A 26,612-nucleotide genomic window follows, 5' to 3' on the forward strand; every position below is an offset into this window, starting at 1 on the left:
ATTAACTTTTGAAGAATTACCGTAATAATTCAAGAATTCTTTAACTTAAGCAAAATGAAAACTATTGTTGGTTTAAGTGTCCTTCTAAAATTTCCTAAGCAATTTCAAAGCTATACAAAATCATCCAAGTCCAGTAACTCGTTCATTTTTCATCGTTTTATTCTGCCGAACGGCGCGAAACGCAATATGGCTACACACAACAGTTACGTCATCAAGCAATTACGTCACAATAAGGTAGAAACGGGGTGGGGCGATTTTTCACTCGAATTTAACGTGATAATGTGCTTCTGTGAATGTTTTTTTCGTTTGCTGTCATGTTTAAAAATCAAAGTGAAAAGTTTGACACTGATTTGTTTAAACTATATACGACAAAAGTTCAAATAACTGCTGGAAAACTGCGTACGGGTAACGTTCAGTTCGTCTTTTTCGCATTTCGTCTTTTTGTCTGAAATTTCGTCCGCAAAGTCGGAGCAAAATGAACACGAGAAAGGAAAACAAGCCTTCGTTTAACGATAGAGAGGAAAAATACCGTTGTAATCAAACGGACGTTTTGCTTCTTTGCGTACACGGCGACTTATCCAGCGCCATATTTACACAGCCTATTAATTATGCTCTCTAAGTGGTGATACACGATAGCAACGAGAAAACAACAACGTTAAAGGAACATGGAAAAAAATCAACGAAAAAACGCGATTAAAACTGCATCGGGATTCGCATTTGATCGTTTTTTTGTTTAAGTTCTCAAAATCGCGACAAAAAACACACAAAGAGAGAGGATATAAATTATGTAGCGAAACTCATTCACGCAAAAAAGAACGACGACGACGATTTTTTGAAACTGGTTGAAAGCCTATTCGGGGGTTCGCGACGTAATGATAGCTTGCTAATGACGTCATTTGGAACTTAGAGCAGCCTAGATGCGCTTTGTTACGTCATCAATTACTAATTGTTGAGCAGCAAGAGCTCGTGAAATAAATCTTTTTTGCTTTTTTTTTGACAAAAATGACATGCTTCTCATCGTTGTTGAAGGTATAATTTGTTAACGTAAAAGGTGCAAGTAGAAAATGAGGATATTTTTACCCCAGAGTTCTTTTGTGTGGGTAACGCTCTTAACAAACGCTAAAAATAGAAAATGCTCCAATAAACCACTGAAATACTGAAAATGCTCCATTTGTTTCAAATCCCTTTCAAATTCCGACGGAAAACTTACGCGAAGGTTACACCCCTTTTGGGTCACTTAGGGGTAAAATAAGGGGGTCTCTACTAGGGGGCGTACTCGCAAGATGGGTACGTGAAGTAGGGGGTTGAGTGCTGCTTGGCCTTCATTCGCAACGTTGTAATGGAGGAAGTGCAGGGGTCGGCGCCGTTCCGGTACATATACGGGGAAACCCCGGGGTTATAATGGCACCCGGGGTTAGCGTTGGCGGCCCCGGGGGCCCCTAGCCCCGATAGGCCGTTACCCATGTTCAAATTGGGCATAACCGGGTTAGCGGCGATTGAAGTGGACATGGGGTTAGAGTTTTGGAAGCCAAGGGGTTGCGTGGTGCTTAGGGGGTTTATGTGGGAGTTGAGGCCCCAGGGAAAGGCCTTACCCCCTAGGGAGCTACCGGCCGTCATTTTGCTGGCCCAGTTGTTGTATCCGTGATAAAACTCGCTCTCGTATGGGATGAGGCTGTTGAACTGTCCGAAGCCTTTGAAGTCGTTCAGCTGGTTTCGTTCGCGCTTGCGCCATTTTGCTCGCCGGTTCTTGAACCAAACCTGTGAAAGAATAGAAGGTTTGTTCAATTTTCAATTTTCAGCTTTTTAAGGTGCTTTGAGGAAAATCATTTAGGTGTTTGCTTTGCCGGTTGCCATAAGTAATATTTACCTTTGTAAATGGCCGTTTTTGTCTAATTCTAAATAGGGTAATCAGGTGGCACTGTGTAAAGATAAATTGTACAGAATTCTCGACAAGCTTTCGCACAACCATGCTTCATCAGGTCAACGTAGAAGTAGTTTTGAATTTTAAGTTAAATTCAACGTATTTCAGTTTTCCCAGATTGAGTTTAAATTATATTAAATCACAGCGATCTCTTTTTATCAATATAAATTCATTATCTAACTAAATATTGGAAAAAAATCATCGATTGGTGGAAACCAACGCGAAAAGTTTTCGGACTCACACCGAAAAAACACGTGGTACGTTTTCGGTCCGTAATCGAATTACAAGCGCCGCATTCGTCATCGATTGGCCGGCAACAATCGATGACGTAACAATCGCGACGAAGGTCACGCCCTTGAGGCAGGTCGGAAACGAGCGTGGCGCGTCCAGCGACCCAATCTGACCCAGACCCGGTTGTGTATTGCGCAAAACGTCGAGCGTTTTGCAAATAAACACCTTCGAGAGCTCGAGCCCGTTTGCGAGAGATAGAGAGGGCTGCTATCGACTGGAAAACGTGCCCCTTGCTTTCTCTCGACCTCTCCGAAGTGAACACCTGTCTTTGTTGGCTGCTGAGATAGCAGCTATCTATTGGTATGACACAGTTATGTCACACGTATGGCTGTTGGTGTTGTTCTTTCGATTGCTGTTAGCTCTCATGTGGCTACGTTTATTGCAATTGGCGGGTGTTACGTTTTGTAGCGTGACCGTTAAAATGGAAAACTGTTTTTTTGGGAAGGGCTTCAATGTGATACTTATAATATGTAACACTCATTATATAGTAAGAGTTTTTGCGTAAACTTTATGGTAATACAAAGATGGATGTCAGACCTTAAATTCGTATATTGAAAAGCGATGTTTTGTCTTAATTAAAGAGGACATACCTAACCTAATTTATAATAACGTCCATATCAGGGTATCAATGCGAAACTGTTTTGGGGGTTCAACATGATACTATGCGATAAACATTCGGCCGTAAAAATGGCCTTCAATTAGAGTTGTGTAAGTAGTAAGTAAAGATTCTTTAACTCAAATTCTAGTATTGACCAGTGACTTCTTGTTTTGCTTTCTTTAATAAACCAGTATCACTTCATGTCATTTATACAAGACTCGACATGAACTTAAGTTCTGTTTCAAATAACTCGAAGGACATAACTTTGTCAAAAATGACTTGTTTACAACACTGCCATTTGCTATTGATGATATAAACAAGGTACTGAGCTGTATACCAATCGGCCACTAACGTCTGCCCAGAGCTTCGAGCACTTTGAAACATCGTAAAGTGTAAAATTTAACTCACCCGGACTCGTGCTTCGTTTAGATTCGTCCACCTTGCTATGTCTTCTCTTGTCGTCATATCTGGGTACCTAGAAACGAAATAAAAAGTTGGTAATTAATATTTATATGTACATTTCTTATTTGCTTTCTGCTGCTACATTGATATTTACAATGAGCGGATTTTTTAAAGTATTGGCCTAAGTATCAACTTGGATATTTTGATTATCAGTTAAAGGGTCTAACATTGAAAAAATAATAAAATTGTTTAAAAACTTTCTGAATAAACGGCATGGAACTTGACTAAAATTTGACGTTACGTGATAACGTTGGAGGTTCACAGTCTATACGCTGTGTTAATGACATCAATTAAAATACTAAACCAAGAGAAACCAACCGGAGCATTGCTATGTCCGACAGATACTTGGCACTGAAGTAAAAATCAAACAATAAACTTTGATATGTGAAGCATGTCAATTAAAATAAGCCGCCGTATTGCTAGTTGAATTTTTGTTCAAACTTGGGAGAAATTGTCCTCGAACCATCTTAATGAATCCCACCGTGTGAACTCATATATATACAGACAGCCGGCAAACCAATCTAATTAAATGGCGATCAACTCTTAAAAGTAGGTAGCATGTTAAACGCTTCGAGCCGCTCTTTATTAGATTTAAGCATAATGCTCCAAACTTGTTGTTTTAGCTTGTCATATCTACGACAACAAAGTTGTGAAACGCTGCTTCACGTAACATGATTAATCCAACAACAGAGCCAAGTAAAATCAAACAATTAATGTGATACTTGAAGCATAATAATTCAATTTTTGTTCAAACCATGGAGAAATTTTGCTCAGAACCATGTTAATTAATCCAACCATGTGAAAACTCATATACAGTCGGCAAACCAACCAAATCAAAAATGGAGTTAAAACCTCAGAAATACATAGGTCGCTTGTGCGACCCGGCTCGAAGGATACATGTTGTTATACGTGGCTTGTAAACCAGCCACGACAGATTCTCGTAATTTTTACAAACAGATTTACCCTTAACCACAGCCTTTCTTCATATAAAACACATCGCCAAGTCGCATCAAATGCTTAATAAATCAAAATGCTTAACAAAATTTTGTTCAAACTTTGGAGAAATTTTGCTCAGAACTTAATTAATCCAACCATTTGAGCTCATATACAGCCAATTAAATCAAACGGCGATCAAGTAAAGAATCGTTGCAACCACAGAAGAAAGTAAAATCAAAACCAATAAACTTTAATATTTAAAGCACCGAAATCAACTCACCGATTTCTGGCGAACACCGACTCCAGCTCCTGGAGCTGCTGGGAGGTAAAGTGTGTCCTCTGTCTCCTTTGTCTCCTTCTGTTCCCATCGCCCCCCTCTGCGCATCCGTCATCACTGCACGCGTTATCTGTGTCCTTTCCCTTCTCCGTGTCCGTCCCGTTACTCGGCTTCTTCTTGTCCGACTGAGAAGCCCCGGGACTGGAGTTGCCCGCTGCCTGATCGGCTTGCTGCTGCTTTTCTAGCATGTCGTCTGTAAGGTAAATAAACGCGTTAAATTTAAGAAATTTTAAAGTTAGAACACCTATAAGTTAAACGCTTTAAACTTAAGGTTCAGAAGAATCAATTTTAGAAAGAATACTGTTGGATGCTTTTCTAGCATGTCGCTTGTTAGTTAAACAAACGCTTTAAAAGGATTTAAAGTTAGAACTACTATAAGTTCACAAAGAATGTTGGCTGCTGCTTTTCTAGCATGTCGTTTGTAAGTTAAATAAACGCATTGAACTTAAGGGATTTTAAGGTACAGAACAACAAATTTTAGAAAGAATCCTGTTTGTTGCGTTTTTCATGAGTTAAAACATATTGTGTACTGATTTTCTAGCATGTCGTTTGTAAGTTAAATAAACGAATTAGGCTCAAGGGATTTTTAAGTTAGTAAAAAAAAATTCGAAATGAATCATGTTAGCTGTAATAAGAATATCAAAGCCCATAGAGAAGTAGGTATCATTTTGAACCTTTCGAATAAATCTTTATTCATTCATGTTAGCTGTTTTTCTAGGATTTCGTCTGTAAGTTGTATTTAATGGCTAGAGGTTGTAGTTAGACGTATGAATGAATATAAAATCCCATACATAGTAAGTAGCATTTTTGAACGTTTAAAGTCACCCTTTATTTATTTACATCACGTGTAGCAATTAAGCTACAAATGTAAAAAAAACATTGTCTGTTTATACGTAAGAATATTGTGAAAAACGGTCCAACATTAAATTATATTTCTAAAGTTGGTCTTGGAAACCCTGTATTAAAATCAGGATTCCGCAATAGGCTTCAGAGGCAAAAAACAATACATTTATAAACAAAAAATTTAAAAAAGATAACCATTTTGTTTAGTTTAAAAAGACCTTATCGCCGATACAAAAAGCGGATCTAATAACCGCCTAAGCTGCTCGGAGAGTAAATTGAAAAGTAAAGCAGGAAAGGAAAAGAGCTTAAGCCTACATAAGCCCAGTGGCGTCAAGCAATTTACTCACAGCCTTGACAAGAATGCAAAGGGGTGTAGGTAGCGTGTGGGGAAATTTCACTCGCATAAGCAGATTATGAATATAACGTTGCAAGACAGGACGATCGAGTCGCGAGATTAGAACGAAGAGGGAAAGGCAGGACTTAGTTTCGCACCTTGAGACCTATTATGCGATCAAATGTTAAGAACTTGTGGTATTGGAAATCCGGCATATTTTGTCGTAATTCAGTTGATCTTGCCTGGCAATTTTCGGATTTATCTGGACTTTGTGCGGTTGAATTAGTATTAGGATGGCAAAGCGTACGTAGAATTGAACAGAACTACATCGCAGTCTGGTAATTCCAAAGGGATTGGAATGTGAAAATAATTAAATCAATATGGCGGGCACTTGGACTTGAATGCAAGACCGTCGTTGTGTGCCAATGCGTTTGCGATATAAATTTAACCGCACACAAATCCTTAATAGGGAACCTATCTTAATTTGGAGAGCGTATATTTATATGTGCCTTCTCTGCCGCTAACAGAACCGTTTTCAACACGAATATTCTTTATACTATTCGGTCGTAATCAAAGCCAGTTATTTTCAAGTAGTGAGAAATATATTTCGCCTAAAATACATTTTCAGTCTTTAAATTCGAAAGAATGCTTACAACCCTTGTTTATAAACAACCGGGCAATTTTCAGAGAGCTAAAGTACAAAATCCCTCGGATCAAAATACCTTCGAGTCAGATATAAAAAAAATGGAAGAATTCCATAATAACCGACCGCCAACTTTTGTTGCCAAGGATAAACTCAATTCCCTAATCGTATAGTTTTCAGAAGCGCCTGAAAAACGAAAGAGATAACCGCCCAAGCTCTGGGGATTAGCAGACTAGGTGGTCCGCTTTGGCCACTCTATACAGTTGAACTTTCACTGAATCCTAATTTCCAGGCAATTTTCCAGCCTAAAACCAGGCCTGGTTGTATTTTGACGTTATCTCGATGGTTTACGAACTGTTATTATTTGCCTGTGAGATGCTAACACAGTAACGTTTCAGACTAAGGCCTTGTGCTGTAGAGATCGTCTGGCTGAACTCTGAGTCAAGCCAAGCCACCGCTTAATCCGTTCTGACAATCTGAAACGTTTTCTAGATCCGCCCGAAATCGCTGTACATTATTGGATAACGGGTATGAGCCGCGATAAAATGGCAAAGCGATTACACAGTCCAAAAATTGAAGTCTATACCTTCTTTCGAAAGTTTGAAAGGTACTGTCTTATTTTTTGAAACAATCTGAACGTAATGTCATATTTCTTGGCATTGCGAAAAGTGACGTATTATTCCTTCATTAGAGTGAAACCTTTTTATTTTTGTACTTATATTCAATAAAACAATATTAACTAAAAACGGTTAAGATGTTATTAATTTGTAGCTTTTTTACGCGTTTAACTGAGAAGCTCAGACTGACAAAAACGCACTAGCTATTTTTTCATTACTTTGCTAAAAAAAATGTTTTCAACGCCAGCAAAAAACATTTCCAACAAATAACCAAACACGCGAACGCGTAAGCCGCGCCGATGCATTATGACGTGATAATGGACCCACGTGAAATCGCGCTACCGAATCCAAATCCATGCTCTCAGGTGGATTTGGAGGCGCGCCTTCTGCACTGATCCACGGAACCCGTTATTTCGACCACTCTCGGCGACTCTAAGGCCACGGATTAAGGAACTAGGATCGGCAAAATGCAAATGGACGTTGATTCGCTTTTCCGGCGAAATATCGCGAGTTGCAAATGGAAATGGCATCGATTTGACGAGAAGACGCGCTTTTAAGGTTTCATCAAGAGTCGAAAAGTCGACAAGGCAAGTTTCTCAGTTCAAAAGCATTTACGGATTAACAGGATTTGAGCGTGTAATTTTACGGCTCTAAATGGGCCTGCTAAAAAATCAAAAGGAGTGGAGTAAAAATTCCAGTTTTTAAATCAAAACTGTCATGAGAGAGAGTAATAAATTAAAAACATTTCAGGGTCAATGGAGATACACGGTAACCACACACATATGTGCACAACAACTGTGACCTAGCCCTTTTGAATCTACTTTTTGACCAACGATTACGGCTTACGTATACCATTCAGGGTCGTTTGAGTTTTTTCGAAATCTGCAATCCGCTATAACTGAATAGATTTGCCGATAATACGTTTTTACAAAACCGGTCCATTCGTTACAAAACCGGTCTACTCGTTTGTGTGCAAATTCAATCGCGGAGAGATGTCTCACGCGATTACTGGAAAATAAGGCATTTCCGTGCAGCGAAAATGCAATGCTGTTTCTATTTCGCTCAAATTTCGACGATAAGTTGTGCCTATACTGTGCACTGAAGAAGCAAGATTTCGACAGATAACATGTTTTAGTGGTGGCGAAGAGTCCGTAAATAGCCAAGAAGCATTCGCTGTGGTTTACGGCTTGAAACGCATTGTAGTTCATTTGGCATGCCGTCGCAAATGTAAAGGATATAATAGCCACATCACTCTGATGGCGTTTTTATCGCTGCCCTGAAAAGTCGAATGTTTTATCGTGACAACTTTATGGCGTAAAATATTTCCGCATATTTATGTGCCGAACCTATGAATTTTTGTACCGCGTTAAATTATTTTCAAACTTTTCAAGCAATTTAGATATCGTCACAGTCACATACAATGTTAATCTGCCGAATTTACCGGCCTAGCTATACTTTTTACAAACAAAATTACTTCTTTTTGATAGTTTTACACGCCTGACTCGATTAACAGTTTAATTTTTTACGCCTAGTATAGGTAGCATTTTGTAAGCGATTTAGAAAATTCGTTTTCAATCGGTTGTGTATAATTCAAGATTTATTGTAAACGTTTACAAAACGCTTCCTAGCTATTCTTTCAAATGAGCTGCCATTTTTATTTAACCTAGCAGTTTCTTGATTGCGGGTTTAAAAGCATTCCACCACATTGCAAGGTGCACCGTAATGCACCACTGTTACTAGGTAGAGGAATAATGCTAAAACCCTGATATCCAATGGGCAGATGCACCGGATATAGCGGGGTCAACCTCGGGTCGGATAAGCCGCGATTTCTTAGCCCTAAGACGCCGTTGAATCCGCGTGGTTTTAAGTGTGGAGACGGGCACATTATCATAAGCTTATAGCAGGGCGCTAGATATAGACGATTTCAACCCGCGGGCGATTTTCAAACTGTTGCAGTTTATCGCCTGTTAAAGCTTACAGGGAAAGAAGCACGCGTAGCTGTTGCTGAGGATAATAGGGGATGATGGGCATCTACTGTTCCGATTGCGATTTGTTAATCTCGCGCGCCTTCCTATATGCATTTGTTGCGGATTAAGGGGGATTTTGCTTTTCGTTAAGAAGTGGATTTTTCCTGGGGGTGGTTTTAGACCTGTTCAAAGACATACGAACCGGTTTTAATTGGAATAAAAACTGTTAAAACCTTTACATGGACTATTTTGTGTGGATACAATTATGGTAGATAAGTAAATTATGGCAAACCAAGCTTTAAGTTTACCTAATTACTCAAAATCTCACTTACCACAACGGAGCATTTAGTGTTGGAGGTGGTAATAAGAATGTAAAAGTCCATACACAAGTAAGTAGCAGTTTGAACGTTTCGAATATGATGTTGAAAATGAATAAAGCTATATTCGAAACGTTCAAAATGATACCTAATACTTCTGTTTGGGCTTTGATATTCTTAATACGCCTTACTTACAACACTTCAAGGATTTAAATTAAATTTGCACTTGTGAAACATTACTGGCATAAAAACATATCTTTAAACGGCCTGGGTATTTTTAAGATATTTAACTACAGTCGAGCCGCGTCGCTCAGAAATACTCGAAACGCGAAACCTCCTGTCTGCAAAAATCGACCGCTCGCAGTGCGCCGCCATTTTGAAAACTCGCTTTCAGATTGGCGCTTACGGCAAGCGATCGGCGGCAATCGGCGTCAATTCTCCGGCGGACGCAAAACATTACCTTCGATCACTGATGACTCGTTAGAATCAACGCTTTTCGACGGCGAGGGAACGAGGCCGTTTTCCTGGCCGTGTTTCTCGGCGAACTGTTCCTTTCCCTTGTTTTCAGACTTCTCATAAGCACTGCTGTAGGAGTTCTTATTTTCATCGCATGAAGAATTGTGGTCGGCTGGCCTCGAACGGCCCCCTAGCGACTGCGTTGTGTCCGTGGCACCGGACCGGCCTGACGCGTATGTGGAACCGGAGGCCACCAGCGAGGCCAGGCCGCTTCCTGGGTGCAGGGGCGAAACTGTGGTCACCGAGATACCGGTGTTTGAGTTGTTCAGCTTGGAGAAGCCGGTCGAGAACTTGCCGGCGTATCTGGACAACGTATTGGCGGAGAAGGGTGATGTGGTGCCGCTGCCTGGGAGATTGTACTGTCCAGTTGTGGATGAACCGAACAGCGAGGCAGGGTTGGAAGTGGGCGAGGTGGAAGGCGAAGCGCTGAAGTACCCGTTGTTGTGGTACGCGTAGTAGTTGTAGTTTGACGACTGCTGGTTAAGATAATGGTAGGGCTGGTGAGCCGCTACTGCTGCGGCAGCGGCGGCCGGCGAAGAAAATATATCAGTCCTGTAGTCCATGGCTGTAGATTTCTCTCAGCTTTTCCTTTTGCTGGTTTCTAACTTTTTACAGCGCTTCTTCTAGCTTCTGTTTTGAGACGTTTGCTGTTTGTTTTTTTGTGTGCGAAAGGCCAATCTCTTGATGTGAATGTGTCGGTTGTACACAGCTTTTGCGTCTGGGCAGATTCGAGGCGTCGTAAGTTTTTATCTGATCTCGGACCGCCTTTGGTTAATTGCAATGCTTTAAAGGTCAAAACGCTCACCGGGTGTCGACATGTTTTCGCTCAGATATTAACTATAATCTATAATTTCTAAAGATCAGAAACAAACATAACCTTAAACGTAACTCCAAAAGTTTTCCTTTTATTTAGATCAAAGTAACTTCAACGGTAATCTTTGCACATAACTGCTCTACGAATAACGTTGCAAACATACCACGTTTAAAGTTAGGTATAAACTATTAAAATAATTCAAGCTTACAAAACTTTAAACAAATCACCAACAATAACAAAATTACGCCCTCCTTGAAAAACCAGCTCAAAAAATTACACCTAAATTTCTAGTTACGTCTAGTATGCCGAGCTTAAAATGTAACGGGCATTTGGCGTAAACTTAAACCTTCAATAGCGCGTTAAAAAAACGGCCCAAACTTTCTCGCACTTGTTTTTACAAAGGCTTAAGCTGAAGCCCCGCAACGCTGCTTGTTACCAGAGGCGCGAATCCATAACTCTAGGCGCCGCTTCGACAAGAACTGAACGCTCGTACACCACACTAAGGTAACCCAACACCGGTCCAAATGCAAAGACGCCTTTGAATGCATCGCAACCTTTCTTCACCTTCAGCGGCATATTGCAGTACACAAAGATTGCCTTCTTCCTTTTCGCCCTTTCTCTATTCTCTCGCTCGCACGACTCTCTCGCAAAATCACAGTTGCTCTGCTACAATTAATATCCTAGTGAGGCGCTGGTAATCAAGCAACCGTGCTTGATAAAACACTTTCATCTGGTCCAGATTGCTCCTTTATGTTTATATATATTGGTGGCTGGCGCCGCGGTTAATGCAGGCGATTAAGGGCTTCTAGTTTTTAATAACGCCAAGGCGCCAACGCATTTTCCCTTTATACTTCTCGATTGATATTCGGGCCCCTTGGCAATTTGGCCATCGGTCGAATTGGGGGAAAATAAAGCGGTGTTAATCTCACTTAAACCCTTGCGCCAAATTGCTTGGAGAAATTTGGCACCCTACGCTTGATTTCATACGCGGCAAATATTGACCCAAAATCCCCATGAATGTATTAGTTCGCTTCTGCTGACTTCATTACGACGCTTGGTAATTTTGAGAGCGCTGTGAAAAATCAAAACACAATTTCGTTTTGCTCTAAGGCAATATATTTAATAAAGTTATCAAACCAAACATATCCACTTGCATTGAAGTTGGTTTGACAAACCCGTCAATATTTTTCAACCTCAGGCCAATAAACAGGATATTTATAAGTTAAAATATCGCCTTATTTCAAAGAATCGTAAGTTTAATCGCAAATCTTAAAATCATAGAAAAAAAAAGATAGTCACCAAGATAAGCGCAGCCGTACCAAAACACAAAACCAGGTCTTCAAAATATACAGTTAATTCGTTGTTCTTGCGATTTCAGTAAAGATAAACGATTGGCGATGATTCACGCAATTTGAAAAGTTTGAACATCATGATGTTGCATCAATATTTTTGCCCGAGAAAGCAATCATCCATTGAATTTGACGCGATTTTATTTCTACCTAAAAATCTACATTTTATATAGTTGGTTTTGCCAAGTTAATCTTTTTTTAAGCCGCAATATTTAGAACAACTTTATCTCTGGGATAGATGTAAGATTAAAGTTATACCTCTCAATGATATTTTAAACCTAATTTTGTGTTTCTTAAAGGCTAAAAATCTGCCACAAGGAGGTATTTTACATCACTTTAAGACCACCCCACCTAAATAAATCAATCCAGTAGAAGAGAAACTAATTTAAAGAAAATAATAACCAAGGCAGTAGATAAGCAATGTTAGTAATCAAGGTCGGACATGTTAGGTAGCTGTATAATTTGCCAGCAGTGTGGTATCATTTGTATATATTTTGTCTCTAACGATTAGAAACTATTACTTCTAACCGAGTCAAATTCCAACCAGGTTTAACAGGACTTTATTGCTGCTATTTTTGCAGCTTCAAAACGCCGAAGTCAGCCCAATGTAAAGCAACACAACGACTAGGAAAGTTGCGAGTCTAAAGTGCTGTGTGGTTTGTCCAGTTCTTCTGCTTGGCTGAGCCTAACTAGGACTCGGAATTCGAGCGCCGCTATTTTGCTCTAGCTGCTGTTGTTGTTGTTTTGTCATCGTTGCGGTAAAACGGCTCATTTGCTGTTGCGCATTGTGCTTAAAATTGAGTTTATGTTGATGTTGCGATGTAAAATTAAAAAATTTCTATCTAAATTTGAAAGGTTACCTTGTGAAACTTACTTCAAATTCCAATATCGCACTAAGATTTGATCCTAAAAGGTTTGGTATACTTTGAACTAAATTTCGAAATTGGATATAAAATTTTAACAATTTCTACCCAAATTCAATCAACTATAAGCGTTAAAGTGTTGAAAACTCAATTTTGCAATCGCAGCTAGACTTGATCCTAAGTTGTTTGCTAAAATCTGAATTTAATTCGTGTTTACAACGCACAACCTAATAATTATATTGTTTCCTAACTGCATTACCATACAGAGTAAAGTCACGAAATTTACCTTTAAAAAGTACAGTTTGACTAGGAGAGCAAAACAAAATTGCCGTTTTAATATAGGAGAGTGTTTTACTAAGAAAGCTATGTTTTTTTTTCCTATATGACATAACTGCATCTAATTGCTACTTGTTTGAACTTGCACGTGGAATCAAAGCAACAAATCTTCAGGAAGCCTTTGAACGCCAAAATCGAAACCGCATCACAAAAAAACGTGCAGCTTAAAGCGGATTGCGGCAAAACGCGAACTGCAATAAACGCATCTAACCTTAACCGAACTGTCAAAAGACTGGCAGGTCGGCAAAACGTCCGAAGTTCAACCTAGAGGTACAAGTCCAACTTTCGAGATAGGAATCATGCTGTGGGCCGCGCGAAAGCTCAGTGGGCACTAATGGAAGCTTCAACTTCGTGGCTTATTCGACCATAAAGCGCATTACCGTTTATTACGCGATATTCAGCGGTTTTAGACTGCGCCCTTGCCTAGACCGAAGATCCAGCTTGATAAACCGGCCGCGAACGACTAAAGTCTACGAGCGAACAGCGCATACAAACAGAGATGCTCTATCGCAAGCATAAGCCGGTTCCATGTCGCGTTTTCAACAGCCTTCTGTACGCTTCTAGCCCCAAGCTAAGTCGCCCAGCCGGCCAAAATCAGCAGTCAGCCAACAAAACCGCCGACAAATCTGTCCCCGGCGAAAAAACGAAAACAAACTTTCCTGCTTACACTGCTCAGCGAAATGCGCCCGAAATCGACAACAAACCTTCGCGATGTACGCTCTACCCACGACTGCAGCCTTCCGCCATTACAAACCAACTGTCGGTCGCGTTGAAGCGACTCTCAAGGCCAGCGGCAGCTCTCGAGTGCTCGCTTTAAAAGAGCGGCGAACCTTGCGTATCGACGCACTCAGTACGCCCAGTGAACTACAGCGCTTACGCAGTTTCTCTCCTATAGAGAAGCCTAACCTCCCTACCAACCCTTGAATTCCTTCGCAGCTACGATCTACTCTCCCGCCATTCTCTTTTCAGTCGCTTCTATTTCTGCAAATTTCCGCTAAAAGTTGCTCCCGACCCTTTGGCGCCCTCCGGTGTACATACGGCAAACTGTGATCGATGTGCGACACCTGGCGGACAGTTTCGCTTATGTAAAGCGCAGCGGATTTTTGGCTGAGACGAGGCACATAATTTAAGAGATTTTTGTAGTTGTTTGGTATCTTTCAAATTTAAAACTTGTTTTGGAGCATAATGGTTGGACGTTGTAGTAAGACGTAGTAAGAATATCAAAGCCCATACAGAATGAGGTAGCATTTTAAACGTTTCGAATAACTCTTTATTCATTTTCAACATAGACTGAATAACGAGTTGTTCGAAGAGTTCAAAATGATACATACTTCTGTATGGGCTTTGATATTCCTAAAACATGTTTATTAATGGTATTAAAACCCCTTTCACATAATGGATTAAATTAATATTGTAATTTGTTAAGATTTAAACGCTTGGTTGGAGGTCCAAAAATAGCTTAGGTATTAGGCGCTTTTTTATCTGTATCTGTTAAACATTAGGATTATCTACAAACATATAATACGCTTTCAAAAGAGAGAATATATTACTACAATTCTTTAAGGCTAACAAGATTGGCTAGAACTTCAACGCAGGAAACTCTTTTACATAATGCTACAATTTGAATATATATTAAAAGTTGCACTACTACACATTCGAAAGTTTCCTCTAAGTCATATCAGTGTTGTGATGACTTAAGTCAATGACTTGCTGATAGCCGTAATAAACATTGACGTATTCACCATTTTAAAAACGAGACTGTGGTATTGCAACCACCAATGCTGTACCGACATTCCCCGGTGTTGTAGTTATGAACAGTACATTAAAGTTTTGACAAACGTCAGTGCGACAATCATTTGCCAATTTGCCAAAAAAAAAATCCTAATTGTAATGTCGGATAAGGTTTAATTTTCATACAAAAATAAAGTAGCAATATAATCTGTCGCGACTAGGGTGGTAAAATATTATATACCAACTTTTCTCGATTTTCTCGATAATGTTCGTTACTCTGTAGCTCCATCTGACGGATAATTATAAGTGTGGTTAGATAAGATTTTAGATATTTTCGAAAATCTTTCTCAGCCCAGTAATGACTAATGCTATTATGAAATTTTCAAAATATTTTAATATGTTTGAAATATGTAATAACAGCGAACCATTTGCCCGAAATTCCAACGTTAAATCACATTTCTCCAAAATATATATCGAATTTCAATAAGTATTCTATCAAATATTCCAACTTGTACGTTTAAACAATTCCAACGCGGGTTTAAAAGACTAATCCCCTTAAGGTTATAAAATGTGAACAGCCCTGCTGAGTAAGTACCGGCCAACGATTGCGACATCTTATAGTAATATACCGTGTAGTTTATTACCGAAATCAGTTCATCTAATCAGGATTGTAGTGCAAGAAAAATAAACAAAAACTAGCACGTGGTGAGGTTACACAGGCTCAGTGGGAAGGGTATAATAGTATTTTACAAAAATGCTACCTACATATGCATGGGCTTTGATATTCTTACTACGTCTTGCTACAACCTCCAAACATTACGCTCCAAAGTTTATTGTCAGCCACTATAAAGAAAAGACAAGAAGCACTGATGTTGAAAATGAATAAAGAATTATTCGAAAATCTCAAAATGCTACCTACTTCTGTAAGGAATTTAATAGTCCTACAACGTTTAAATACATTTAGTTGTGTTTAAAAATTTCGTAAATCGTATTATTTCAAAACTGGATTTTCCGTCAATAGTACATCATTAGATTCCAACTTGACACTGATAAGTGGATAAACGCGAGAAACAACTCACGAGCGACTTACGGTGGCGTAAAATAACCTAGAATTTTAGGTTTAACTCTCGTCAAAAAAAAATTCCAAAACTCTTAAGGAAACAAAAAGAATAGAGGCAATTTCCAAAAGGCGAAAAAAATTGCCCTGATCTTTATTATTGTCTTGAAGGGTGGTCCGTGCTTTGAGCAAATTCCAGCAATAATTGCTGCTTTGTGGAACTCGTGAAAGGTAAACGCGGCCATCCAAGCAGAATGAACGGCCCCGGGTAAAGTGGGGCCACAAATCTGGGGGCTTAGGGGGCTTTAGGGCGCCTCACGCATGCGCAAAACCACCCCCGAGCGAGGTTTTTCGGGTGCACCTATGTCCTATTGTTTACGCGAAGAGCGAAAAGACTTTGAACGCAGTTGGGAACACCATTTTGGATTCCCGTGCGGTTTGTGTTTTTTGGCGTCTTTTTCCCCCGGGAAAATTTTCGAAGGATTGTTTTTCGCTTTCGAAGTTTGGGTAAAAAGTGCATAAGGTCGTCACTTCCTTGCTCAAAGAAAACTTTTGTTAAACTTAAACACAAATCAAGGTCAACCTGGAAATAATAGTTCTAGTTGTAGTTGGACGTAGGATGAATATTAAACCCAAACAGAAGTAGATAGCATTTTGCAAACGTTTCGAATAAATCTTAAGATAATCGCTAATGGTTTTAGTAAGACATGAAACGAATATATCAAACCCAGACAGAATGAAGAAGCATTTATTAAACACTTTGAATGAAACTTAAGAAATTCCAGGACTTTGTAATTAGACGTTTAATGAAGCATAAGCCAAGCATCGTCAGTTATATAATTCGAACAATTAATCCTCTTTTAGCAAATAGTTCTATATCTAATCAAAACAGCGTCGCCATTTTTTAAATAAAAAATAAAAAAATATTTTGACTGTTCAACCAACCAGAAAAAAATCAGAAACCATGGAAATCGATTATTATTTTTTTATAAAATAGACATCAATTAAATCCTACTATTTGATTTAAACTCCACCAAATATTTTAAAATGTAAGAAAAAGATTTTCAAAACTAAATTAAATGATCTTTCGACTTAATAAAATAAAACTAACAAAAAGGAATTTACACGTATTTCTAAAACAACAGTGTTATATGCACAGGGCTTAAACTACAGTGAAATTAAAACCCATGAAAACGCCCATTTTGTGTACGAACTAAGCAATTCGTTTGAAATAATGTTTTTGCAAAAAATTAAAGTTCGTATAATATCGTTCGCGGAAAACATTTAAACAAAACTAGTCATACATTACAATTGTTACAAGTCAACCGCACAATAGTTGGTAAAAACAATGAAATTATACATCAAGGGTCTTTTAAATATTAGATTAAATATTTAATGTTTTAATATAGCAAACGGTTTTAGAAGATATATTTTCCCCTTAAATGTTTTACAACATTAACAATGGCGATTTTAATTTTAAACAAAAACAAAAAATTGGCAAACATCAAATTTCGCAAAAATTCTGACCAAACAACACACAAGGAAACATCAGGGTTGAAAATTCGCGCACCTCGGCGGAATAGACAATACGCGGCGCGCGCGCTCTTATCCATTGTGTGACGACATAATGACCATTGATTGCCAACAGTTGGAGGTCAAATGATCAAAGGGGAGAGCACCAATTGTACCCTGGTCCTCTGTTCGTGCCTTAATTGGCCTGGAAGCTAAAAAATACCGCGCAGAATGACAAGGAAAAAAACAAGAACCTGGACTTGTTTTTACCTTTGTTGTTAAAATATTTCGAAAACAACTTAACCACTGTCAACATTGGTTTCTAACAGCAAGAACATCATATTTTAATGTAACTGAGATGCCTTAATTGCCCTGGAAGCTAAGAAATACCGCGCAGAATGCCAGCGAAAAAAATAAGGACCTGTGCTGGACTTGTTTTTTCCTATTTTGTTAAAATATTTCGAAACCAACTTCACCACTGTCAACATTGCTATTGGACAGCAAGAACATTATTTTTTTGTAATTGAAATATTTATTAATCTAAAACGGTTATATTGTATATAGCTTCAAAAGGTTGTTCTTCACTGCTCAAGAACCCGTTCAAAATTGAAGATATTGCAGCTTTCAAAACGTCCAGGATGTGCTATTCTGTAACGTGTTTTGCATTTAATGCTTTAACACAGTAATCTATAGGGTCACAAATAATTTACTCGGTCAATTTCCTTTGGTACAATATTTTGAAACCAACTTCCCCACTGTCAACATTGCTTTTGATAGCAAGAACATCATATTTTAATATATAAATTGTTGCTACCAGGCTTAGTAATATTTAAAAAAAAACAGCTCTTCTAATAATTGTAATTCAATCATATTTTAATGTAAATGAAACTTTTATTCATCAAAAAGGTTATTTTGTCTATAGCTTAAGATGGTTGGTCTTCAAAGAACAAGAACCTGTTTAAACTTGAACATATCGCAGCTTTCAAAAAGTTTAGGAAGCGCTCTTCTGCAACGTGTTTTGCATTTAATACTTTATCACAGCAGCTTAGGGCGGCAAAAAAACTCACTCGATAACAAACAAGGGCTTGTTTTTTTCCCTGTTTTTTTAAATGCTTCGAAGCTAACTTCACTATTTTAAACCATTGCTTTTTGGCAGCCAGAACACTCTTTTTTCAATGTCGGTTTTTGTGATTTGGGCTAAGTTTATTTTTATATTAAGCCCCACTCTTTAGATTTATACCATTTTATGTGCTTTACAAAAATGGCAAACGAATTTCAACAACATTCATTAGATTAAAAAAAGTTGGGAAGCAGGATTCGAAAGTAAGACTAAAAGTCAAATATGACTGCTGTAAAGATTCCATTACCGGTTACGATTTATCTGTTAGTAAAACAAAAATAGAAATCCGGCGCTTGAGTTTTCTTTTAAGAAGTTTTATTATTTTTAGGTTTTTAAAAATCTTTTTGCATGACGTTTGGCTTGCGTTAAACTTACGATAATAGGCTTGTATACATCAATGTACCAATGTTCTTGTTTTGATAGAAAAAAATTAGTGTAAGGCTTTATCCAACTATAACTTCCTACGTTGTGTAGAGTTGATGTATGTTGTCCCACTTTCGTTTATTGTGACATTAAACTCACAATATTTTAACATTTACAACAGTATTTCAACCGGAAATGATATGAAATGCTGTTAAAGTATAGTGAACTTATATACTTGTGCTTTAACATTACACTGATGTTGCCTTTATTTCTGTTGTAGTTTTTACTTGTATATCTATTGTTTATAACCAGTTTTTTTATGTTTGTATTGTTTTTTTCCCTATAGAAACTAAATAGATTTTTTTGGCACAATATATTTCTCTTTACATATTAAAATTAACTGACTATGCTTACGATTAAAAAGTCGATAGAATATTTGCTTTAAGTTGAAGGCATTTTATTATTTTCTTGGAAGAAGACACATTTTTATTAGTTTTTGTTTTTTTTGGGGTTTTCCATAAAATCAGCAATTGAGAAACTCCTCCGAAATTTCTAGTTGGAAAAAGTTCCGGGTACTTTTCCCTACAAACTTATAAATAAACGCCTGACTTCCACTCAAATGCAAAGTGCCATTCACAAACTTAAGCCGCCGAATTTCACCGAAAAAAAATGGCTCAAGTTCAAAGCGAGTCAAGCTCTCCTCATCGAACAAAGGATTTGCCTTGCAGCTAATCACAACGCTTCTACGCAACCAGTTTAGCGAAGGGGGGCTTTTAACCTCTCCGACCTGGATCAAGAAGCACCGCAGTGACGTCAAAGAAAATGCAGGGGAGGGGAGGGGTGAAATTCCAACCCATGACGCTTCGCCGAGCGATTTAATACCAGGGGCGGGGGAACGGTTCGGGGCAATTTAGTTTGTTTATTAAAGGGCGCCTCGGGACCAATTTGACGCCAAAACGCCCATTGTTCTCTAGTTGGGGCACCCGGGCGCAAATTTAGTAGGGGGAGACGGGAGCCGGCTTTGTAGGGCAGAGCTGAGGGTGGCAATTTGGCCGACGACTGACGCCGGCTTGTATACATGTACTGCTCGAGGGCGTACACTGTAAGGAAGGGGTTCTTAAACTGGGGTACTTGTGCCCCTTGGGCGGTGTTGATCAGAGTTGGATCAATTACATTGATTCAGTTCAATTACAATTACAATTAGTCCCTTAAATGTTTCAATTACATTACAATTACAATTACATTAAAAACTGTAATTAATTAGTTAGGTACATTACTACACTATGCACGGATATGTAATGTAGCTTGATAATAAATTGCAAATGTATCATCTCACAATAACTGAAAATACAAGCTCGTATCAAAACGTCTTAATAATCAAGATGATGTCGATCTACTCGACCTTTTTGGCTTTGCGATTTATTATTTACATTAGTTACAATTTTCGGCATTGAAACTTTAATTTTCTTAAAATAAATGTATTGAGTCAAAATTTTAGCAAATTACAATTAGAATTACACAGAATTAAAATGCCTCAATCACATTATAGATACAATTACATTAAAACCTGTAATTTATTACATCAATTATAATTTCAAATTGGGAGTAGCCAGGCATAGGAAACTCAACACGCCCGATAACCTCAGTAAAAATCCAGTTCGCGTAACTTTTTGTTTTATCGTTACGAACTATTGTTTCATTTTTTTACAGCAGTAAAAGTATAGCGACGTAAAGTTTTTTATTATCGACATAAACTGTCCACCTTTTTTTTTTGCAACAGTAAAAGTCCAGTTCACATGACTTTTTGTCAATATGAACAATTTTGTCAATGTGAACAATATCTTAACTTTTTTACAGCACTAAAAGAACGGGACGCCAAATTTTGTATTATCCATCTGAATCATATCCACCTAATTTTTTTACAACAGTAGACGTGTGGTGGCGTAACGTTTGGTATTAATAAGAACAACCCACGTAAAAATATTTCTAATACAGTTAAAAGCAAGGGAGTAGCCAGCCTTAGGAAACTCAACACGCCCGATCAAAGTGAATTCCCAGCAAATTGGCAAAACGTGTCAATCAAGCGCATAAAAGGGGGGAGACATCGCACTCGTTTTATTGAATAATTTAGAGTGGGCGCATTTTTACCGGCCACAGTGCCCGACTGTTTACGAAGATGATTCAATGGGGCTTAGGCAGGCGTTCCTAGGGGTCTAAAAACGCCGTAGAAAGACTCTCGGCGCAAAACTTGGGCAGACTGACGCCTATTTTAGGTTCCCGTCGCGCCATGGGCCCTCTGGCCAGTTTTTTTATTAAAAAAACAGCCATCTTGGGCGTTTTGTAAGTCGAGGCACCCGACTGGTTGTTTTGGCGTCGCCTGACAAGGCTAAAAAGCTGTTTCGTCCGCTTTAAGAACCTATAAGGACACGTCTCATCTTTTTGGCAAACACTTGAGACGAGACGATGATATATCTTCAATGCGGCGCTCTCTCGCCGTGGATATGTTTTCCAATACACTTGAAATGATATCCTATATTGACTGCTCGCATCTTTGGATTGTTTGGAACAGACTTGCTCGTTTAACGCTTTTCAGGTTACACGAAACTATAGAAATTAGTATTGACAGAATCAGTGCCTTCTCAATAAAAGACATACACACATGCTGTATGTGTTTAATACCGACTGTGATCTAGCCCTCGGAAGCTGCTTTTTGACCAAAGAGTATGTGCCTTCTCAATATGTCAAAAATGAATAAAGATTTATTCGAAACGTTTAAAAGAGTCACCCAAACTTCTTTATGGGCTTTGTTATTCTTACTACTTCTAACTACAACCTTCACACATTATGCTTCAATGTCTTGACATATTTCGCTGTTTAAACCTTTCGGTAATTGCTCATAATATTTTGCTGCTTACAAAAGTTTCGCGAATTGCTATGAATTCCCACACTGATGCTGGCATGAGCAATTAATGAAACACTTGTGAACATCAAAATATGTAGATTTTGTCGTGAATTATGATCGTGATATATTTCGTAAAACCGTATATGAGTTTTTCCAAATTTTGGCAGCCCAACACATGTTCGCAAACTGATATTATTTGGATTTTTTAACAGCAAATACCATATTTAACATCAATGCAGGGGCCTGTCATTTGTCACTTACGTGTTGGTAAATTTTCAGCATCTTAATTATGTATAGACTATACATACAGTATACAAGCTCCACCTATAGGTATTTGCGTATTTAAGCCTGAGCTCTATAAACTCTACGTCCTACGACCTACAAGAAGCCACTAGGCCGAGAAAATGTCGTTTTAAAACTCTGTAATCTTGGAGGGTTGAAAGAAAATAAAAAACAAGTTTACCAGTATCAATAAACTTTTATGAGAGATATCGAGCTAATTTAATCTTTGTTCGAAAAAGGTGTTTTCAGTATTTTTCGACAAAGAAAGTATGACAATGTTTTTTTGAGTGATTAGACCAATTTAAAGAAAATCACTTCCAACTAAAAATAATATTTTGTAAGAAAAAAACAACATAGGGATATACATTAGTGATGTCAATCACTAGTTTATTGGTCGCTACAATTAAGATAAACATGACTTTGTCAAACGCAAAAATTAATCAAGAGGCATATTCCCGCCGCCCCACATTAAATTTCCCGAGGCCCCACAAGCAAATGGGTGACGGGGACGCTTTACCCAACAAAATGGCGACTGAAAAAAACGGATCTAGGTGATACGCTTTAAAAAGGGAATTTAATTAGTTTTATATTTTGATCAGTTTTAAGTTTATGCGCTGCGTTAGAATTGAGTCTTTTGTATAGCTTTATATTAGTACTGCTTTTATAATCCACTTTAGTTTGAATAACCTGGGTTGTTTATATACCTGAGTTTACAATTTGTTAGCTAGGATAACATACTTTTAACGATATTGGTTCCGCACTAATACAGTTCGGGTTGGATGTTGAACCAAACTAACCAATATTAAATGCCTACTTGAAATTGGTTCAAATCTAATTTAGATATAGTTTAGATCAGGGGTGGCCGACTTTTTTTTCAAGAGCGAAAAGTTTTCAGGCTTACGTTTGGACAGATGCAAACGGAACAAAATAAAGCAATAGAAATCACGTTCCTGTTGTACTTTTTTCTAGAAATCAGATAAAAATATTATTTTCGTTTTATTATTATCTGAGTGGAATAGTACTTGGAATAATACAATCCGCCATACATTGGTCAACCCTGGTTTTGATTCAGGAAATAAAAGTTGAATGTTGACCTTTACAAAACATACACAGAATGTCGGGAAATCGTGAGACGGAGCTTTACATGCTAAATGTTGACAGCTTAGTTAACTAATAAAGAATTGCATTTATCTATATAGCTTTCTTTAGTTTCGTAAAATTGAAGTTTTATGCCAAATGTTATAACACATGTGGGTTCTATAAAGGGAAAAAAGAAACTGCTGTGACAACTTTGTATAGATATTCGAAATTTTTACTTAACATGTGCCTGTAGCAAAAATGAAGAGAACAGCTCTTCTGTTTATTGTAATATGTGGCTGTAGTGATAATAAAGGGAACAGCTTTTCTGGTAGTTGTAACATGTGCCTGTAGTGTGCTTTGTTCTGTCTGTGTGTATCTGAACCGTTTATCGGTTTCTCTTACCAAACTGTATACCAAGCGAATGTTGTTGTGTCGGATAAACTGGATCTACCATTTTGAGATTAAAGTATTTTCCTGCGATTTGTCCAACAGCTTTACAAACCAACCGCAATTCAAATTATGAGTTTCTTCATTGTGTTTGTTGGATTTATGCATCGACAACCAATGTATAAACATTCGAAATTTTAAAACTTTTTTCCTCTCTTTCGTTACTGAAAAATCCTTGTAAATGCATCAAGCAATACAAGTAAAGTGACTTTATACATGAAAGTTACGCCATTAGAAATATTCAGGTTAGCCACAGATTATTATGAAATAAATTAAAAATCATTCAAAAAATTTCCAAAGAATATTTACAGGTTTTTAATAACCTAAAATACGAATCAATTGTGGCTGAATTTAATTTAAAAACAAAACAGTACAAATGCCATATTCAACATAACAACATTCAAATTTATTTTACTACTTCACTTTTGAACAAATAACTTAAGCTGCTCATGAAATCAATTCAAACACTGTTAGTGCGCAAATTAGTTGCAAGACCATATTTATACCCAATTTGTTTTGGAAAAGTGTGTTAAACATTTCAAAACTAAACTAAAGTTTTTACTTTAAAATTCGGTTAATGTCGTATGGGTACTCACTACTCATATTGGGCCTACTCAGTCATTTCTTATATAAACAGATAAATAGTTCCATTATACGTTTATTACTTAAAAACCCAAAGCACCGGTTTAATAAAAATAAACAAATTTCATAGGATCAATGACCGTAAATCCCAAGACAGCTGTAATCTCCCTCGAAGAACTTGTTGTGTTACGCGATATACCTGGATTTTGGACTTACTCTCTATCTGATTCTGTACTGCCTTGATCTCTACGCATCAACCGTCTTATCACAAAGCGTTTAAACTCAATGGCGAGATTTAAAACGCACCCCTGGCTAGTCTTGCAGACAAATTATTGTTGCTTATGTTACGATTTGACATTTCCGCAATATCCATTTTTAAGCGAAAAGAGAGAGTGCAGGGTTTAGCGACATATCAGCTTTAAGGAAAGACATTTCATTTTTAAGACTTCAATAAAGACACTCATGATCGTTGTTAAGTAAATTCGTACAAACAACTCATTTTGTTTTGGTCATATTTACAATAAAATCATTTCAACGTTCGATAAGCCAATCAATTTTCGCTGGTTAATAAAATCATAATTTAGCTAAAAAGAAGTCTTGGGCTCAATCTAGTTCAGAGATTAATAAAGAAACGACTTTTATACGAATCTATATCCTTGTGTTCCGAATTCAACAAACATATCATATGTTTGCTTGCTTTTCTTAAAGCAGTACTCCGCAAATCAAATGAAGGATTAGCCCGAAAACAAACTTAATTTTCTTATTTTCACACCACATTTCGTAGTCGAATTCGGGATAACATTGGGCAGCTTGTTTGCGCTGACAACAAGTGGTAAAGCAAAATATTCAAGGCATTAAGCGATTCCCCGTTCGGAACACAGTTAAACCCAAATCTGGGTAACATGAATATCAATTTTATAGGCATTACAGATAAGAGCATTTATAAGATTATAATTCCTTTTTTTAGAATTTTTTTCAGCCTTTGAGTGGTTGAGCCTGATAAAAACAGAAACATACACATTTCGCCCAACTATAAAAGTTTACCTAATCCCCTTGAATTTAACACTACCTATAACTCATCGTAAGTTACTAATAGGTTACAAATGTGTTGAAGAGATCACAGTCTTCCAATTGTAAACATTTTAGAAAAGTTTAACTAAAAAAACACATTTCACGCGTGGTAAAATCCCCGCTTTCGTCAAACCTTGTTTTCGCTTTGTAAGATAACGAACGGCATTTTGCTGCTAGCATATATTAAAACAAAATCAGTAAACCAACATTTAGTTTGTAATATTGATAAGCTTTTGCACAACCGTGCTTCATCAGGTTAAAACAGTGTTTCTCAGCCTTTTATGGCTAGCGGCACCCCTCAGAAATAATAAATAGATTGCGGCACCCCTACAAGATTTTTCCGTAGGTAATCCACTAGAATGTCATAATAAACGGAAGTGGAACAACACACATCAATTCTACACAACGTAGGAAGTTATAAATGGATTTATTCTACTTTAATCTTACACAAAAAGTTGTAAGAGTTGAGCAAAAATCAGTTTCTTAAAGATTCTAAAATATCTCTCGGCACCCTTAAGCGTTTAAAATGGCACACCAGGAGGCCGCGGCTCCCCGGTTGGGAACTACTGGGTTAAGCAACAATCAAACTGATAAATAAATAAAAAAAAAGTATAAACCACGAACCGTTTTGCTTGACTTGCATTCCGTGTGCTCCCGAGTGTCTCTGATGCTCCGCGCCTCCGTACTCCGTTGCCTGGCAACCGGAGGACGAAGAAGACGAAGATGCTCCTTGAGGAGGAAAGGTGAAGTAGTAAGGGTTGGCCGCGGAATAGCAGGGGGGCATTTGGGCCGGCGAGGGGTCACTGGGGCCTTCCTGTGGGTGAAAATCCCCGTGGTGTGGTGGATGATCACTGTACAAAGGCTGGTGCTGGTTATGAGAAAAGGGCTGCATCATTTTCGGCTGGACTGTGACCTCCTGCTTGATGTGTATAGTGTGCTCGTGTCTGAAGTTGACCGAATGGTTTAAAGGCTGCTGCTGCTGCTGCTGCTGTTGCTGTTGTTGCTGATACGGAAAAAAGCCTTGACCCTCTGGCAACTCCTGGGCCATTTTGGCGCCGTGGTCCTGGTGTTTCCCCGGATTAACGAGCTCCGGTGCCTGCAGGGTCGTGAAGGACGCGCCCCCCTCGCCACTGGCGTCGTCGTCGTTATTTATGACGTCACAGTGGTTTGTGACGTAGAAGGAGTCGCTGCCAATTGGCTGCTGGATGTTGGAGCTGCTGCTGGTATGAGCGTGGTGCGAGGTGCTGGCTACTGCTGGCGATTGGTGGCTGATGTAGGATTGTTGGGCTTGTTGCTGTTGCTGCTGTTCAGTTAATGCAAG

At 38.2% G+C, this 26,612-nt stretch overlaps 1 protein-coding gene across 1 annotated transcript; it reads right to left on the bottom strand.

Annotated features, from left to right (window-relative positions):
- Window positions 1–1,263: 1,263 nt before the first annotated feature.
- On the bottom strand, window positions 1,264–10,345 carry LOC146138791 (uncharacterized). The gene is made up of 4 exons (XM_083394686.1): window positions 9,727–10,345; window positions 4,489–4,738; window positions 3,219–3,285; window positions 1,264–1,758 (listed from the first exon to the last, which is right to left on the bottom strand). The coding sequence occupies exons 1-4, from the start codon at window positions 10,343–10,345 to the stop codon at window positions 1,264–1,266; spliced, it is 1,431 nt and encodes a 476-aa protein (XP_083250812.1).
- Between the last annotated feature and the right edge of the window lie 16,267 nt (window positions 10,346–26,612).

Source organism: Ascidiella aspersa, chromosome 7, assembly GCF_963924565.1.
Source record: "Ascidiella aspersa chromosome 7, kaAscAspe10.2, whole genome shotgun sequence".
Taxonomy (NCBI): domain Eukaryota; kingdom Metazoa; phylum Chordata; class Ascidiacea; order Phlebobranchia; family Ascidiidae; genus Ascidiella; species Ascidiella aspersa.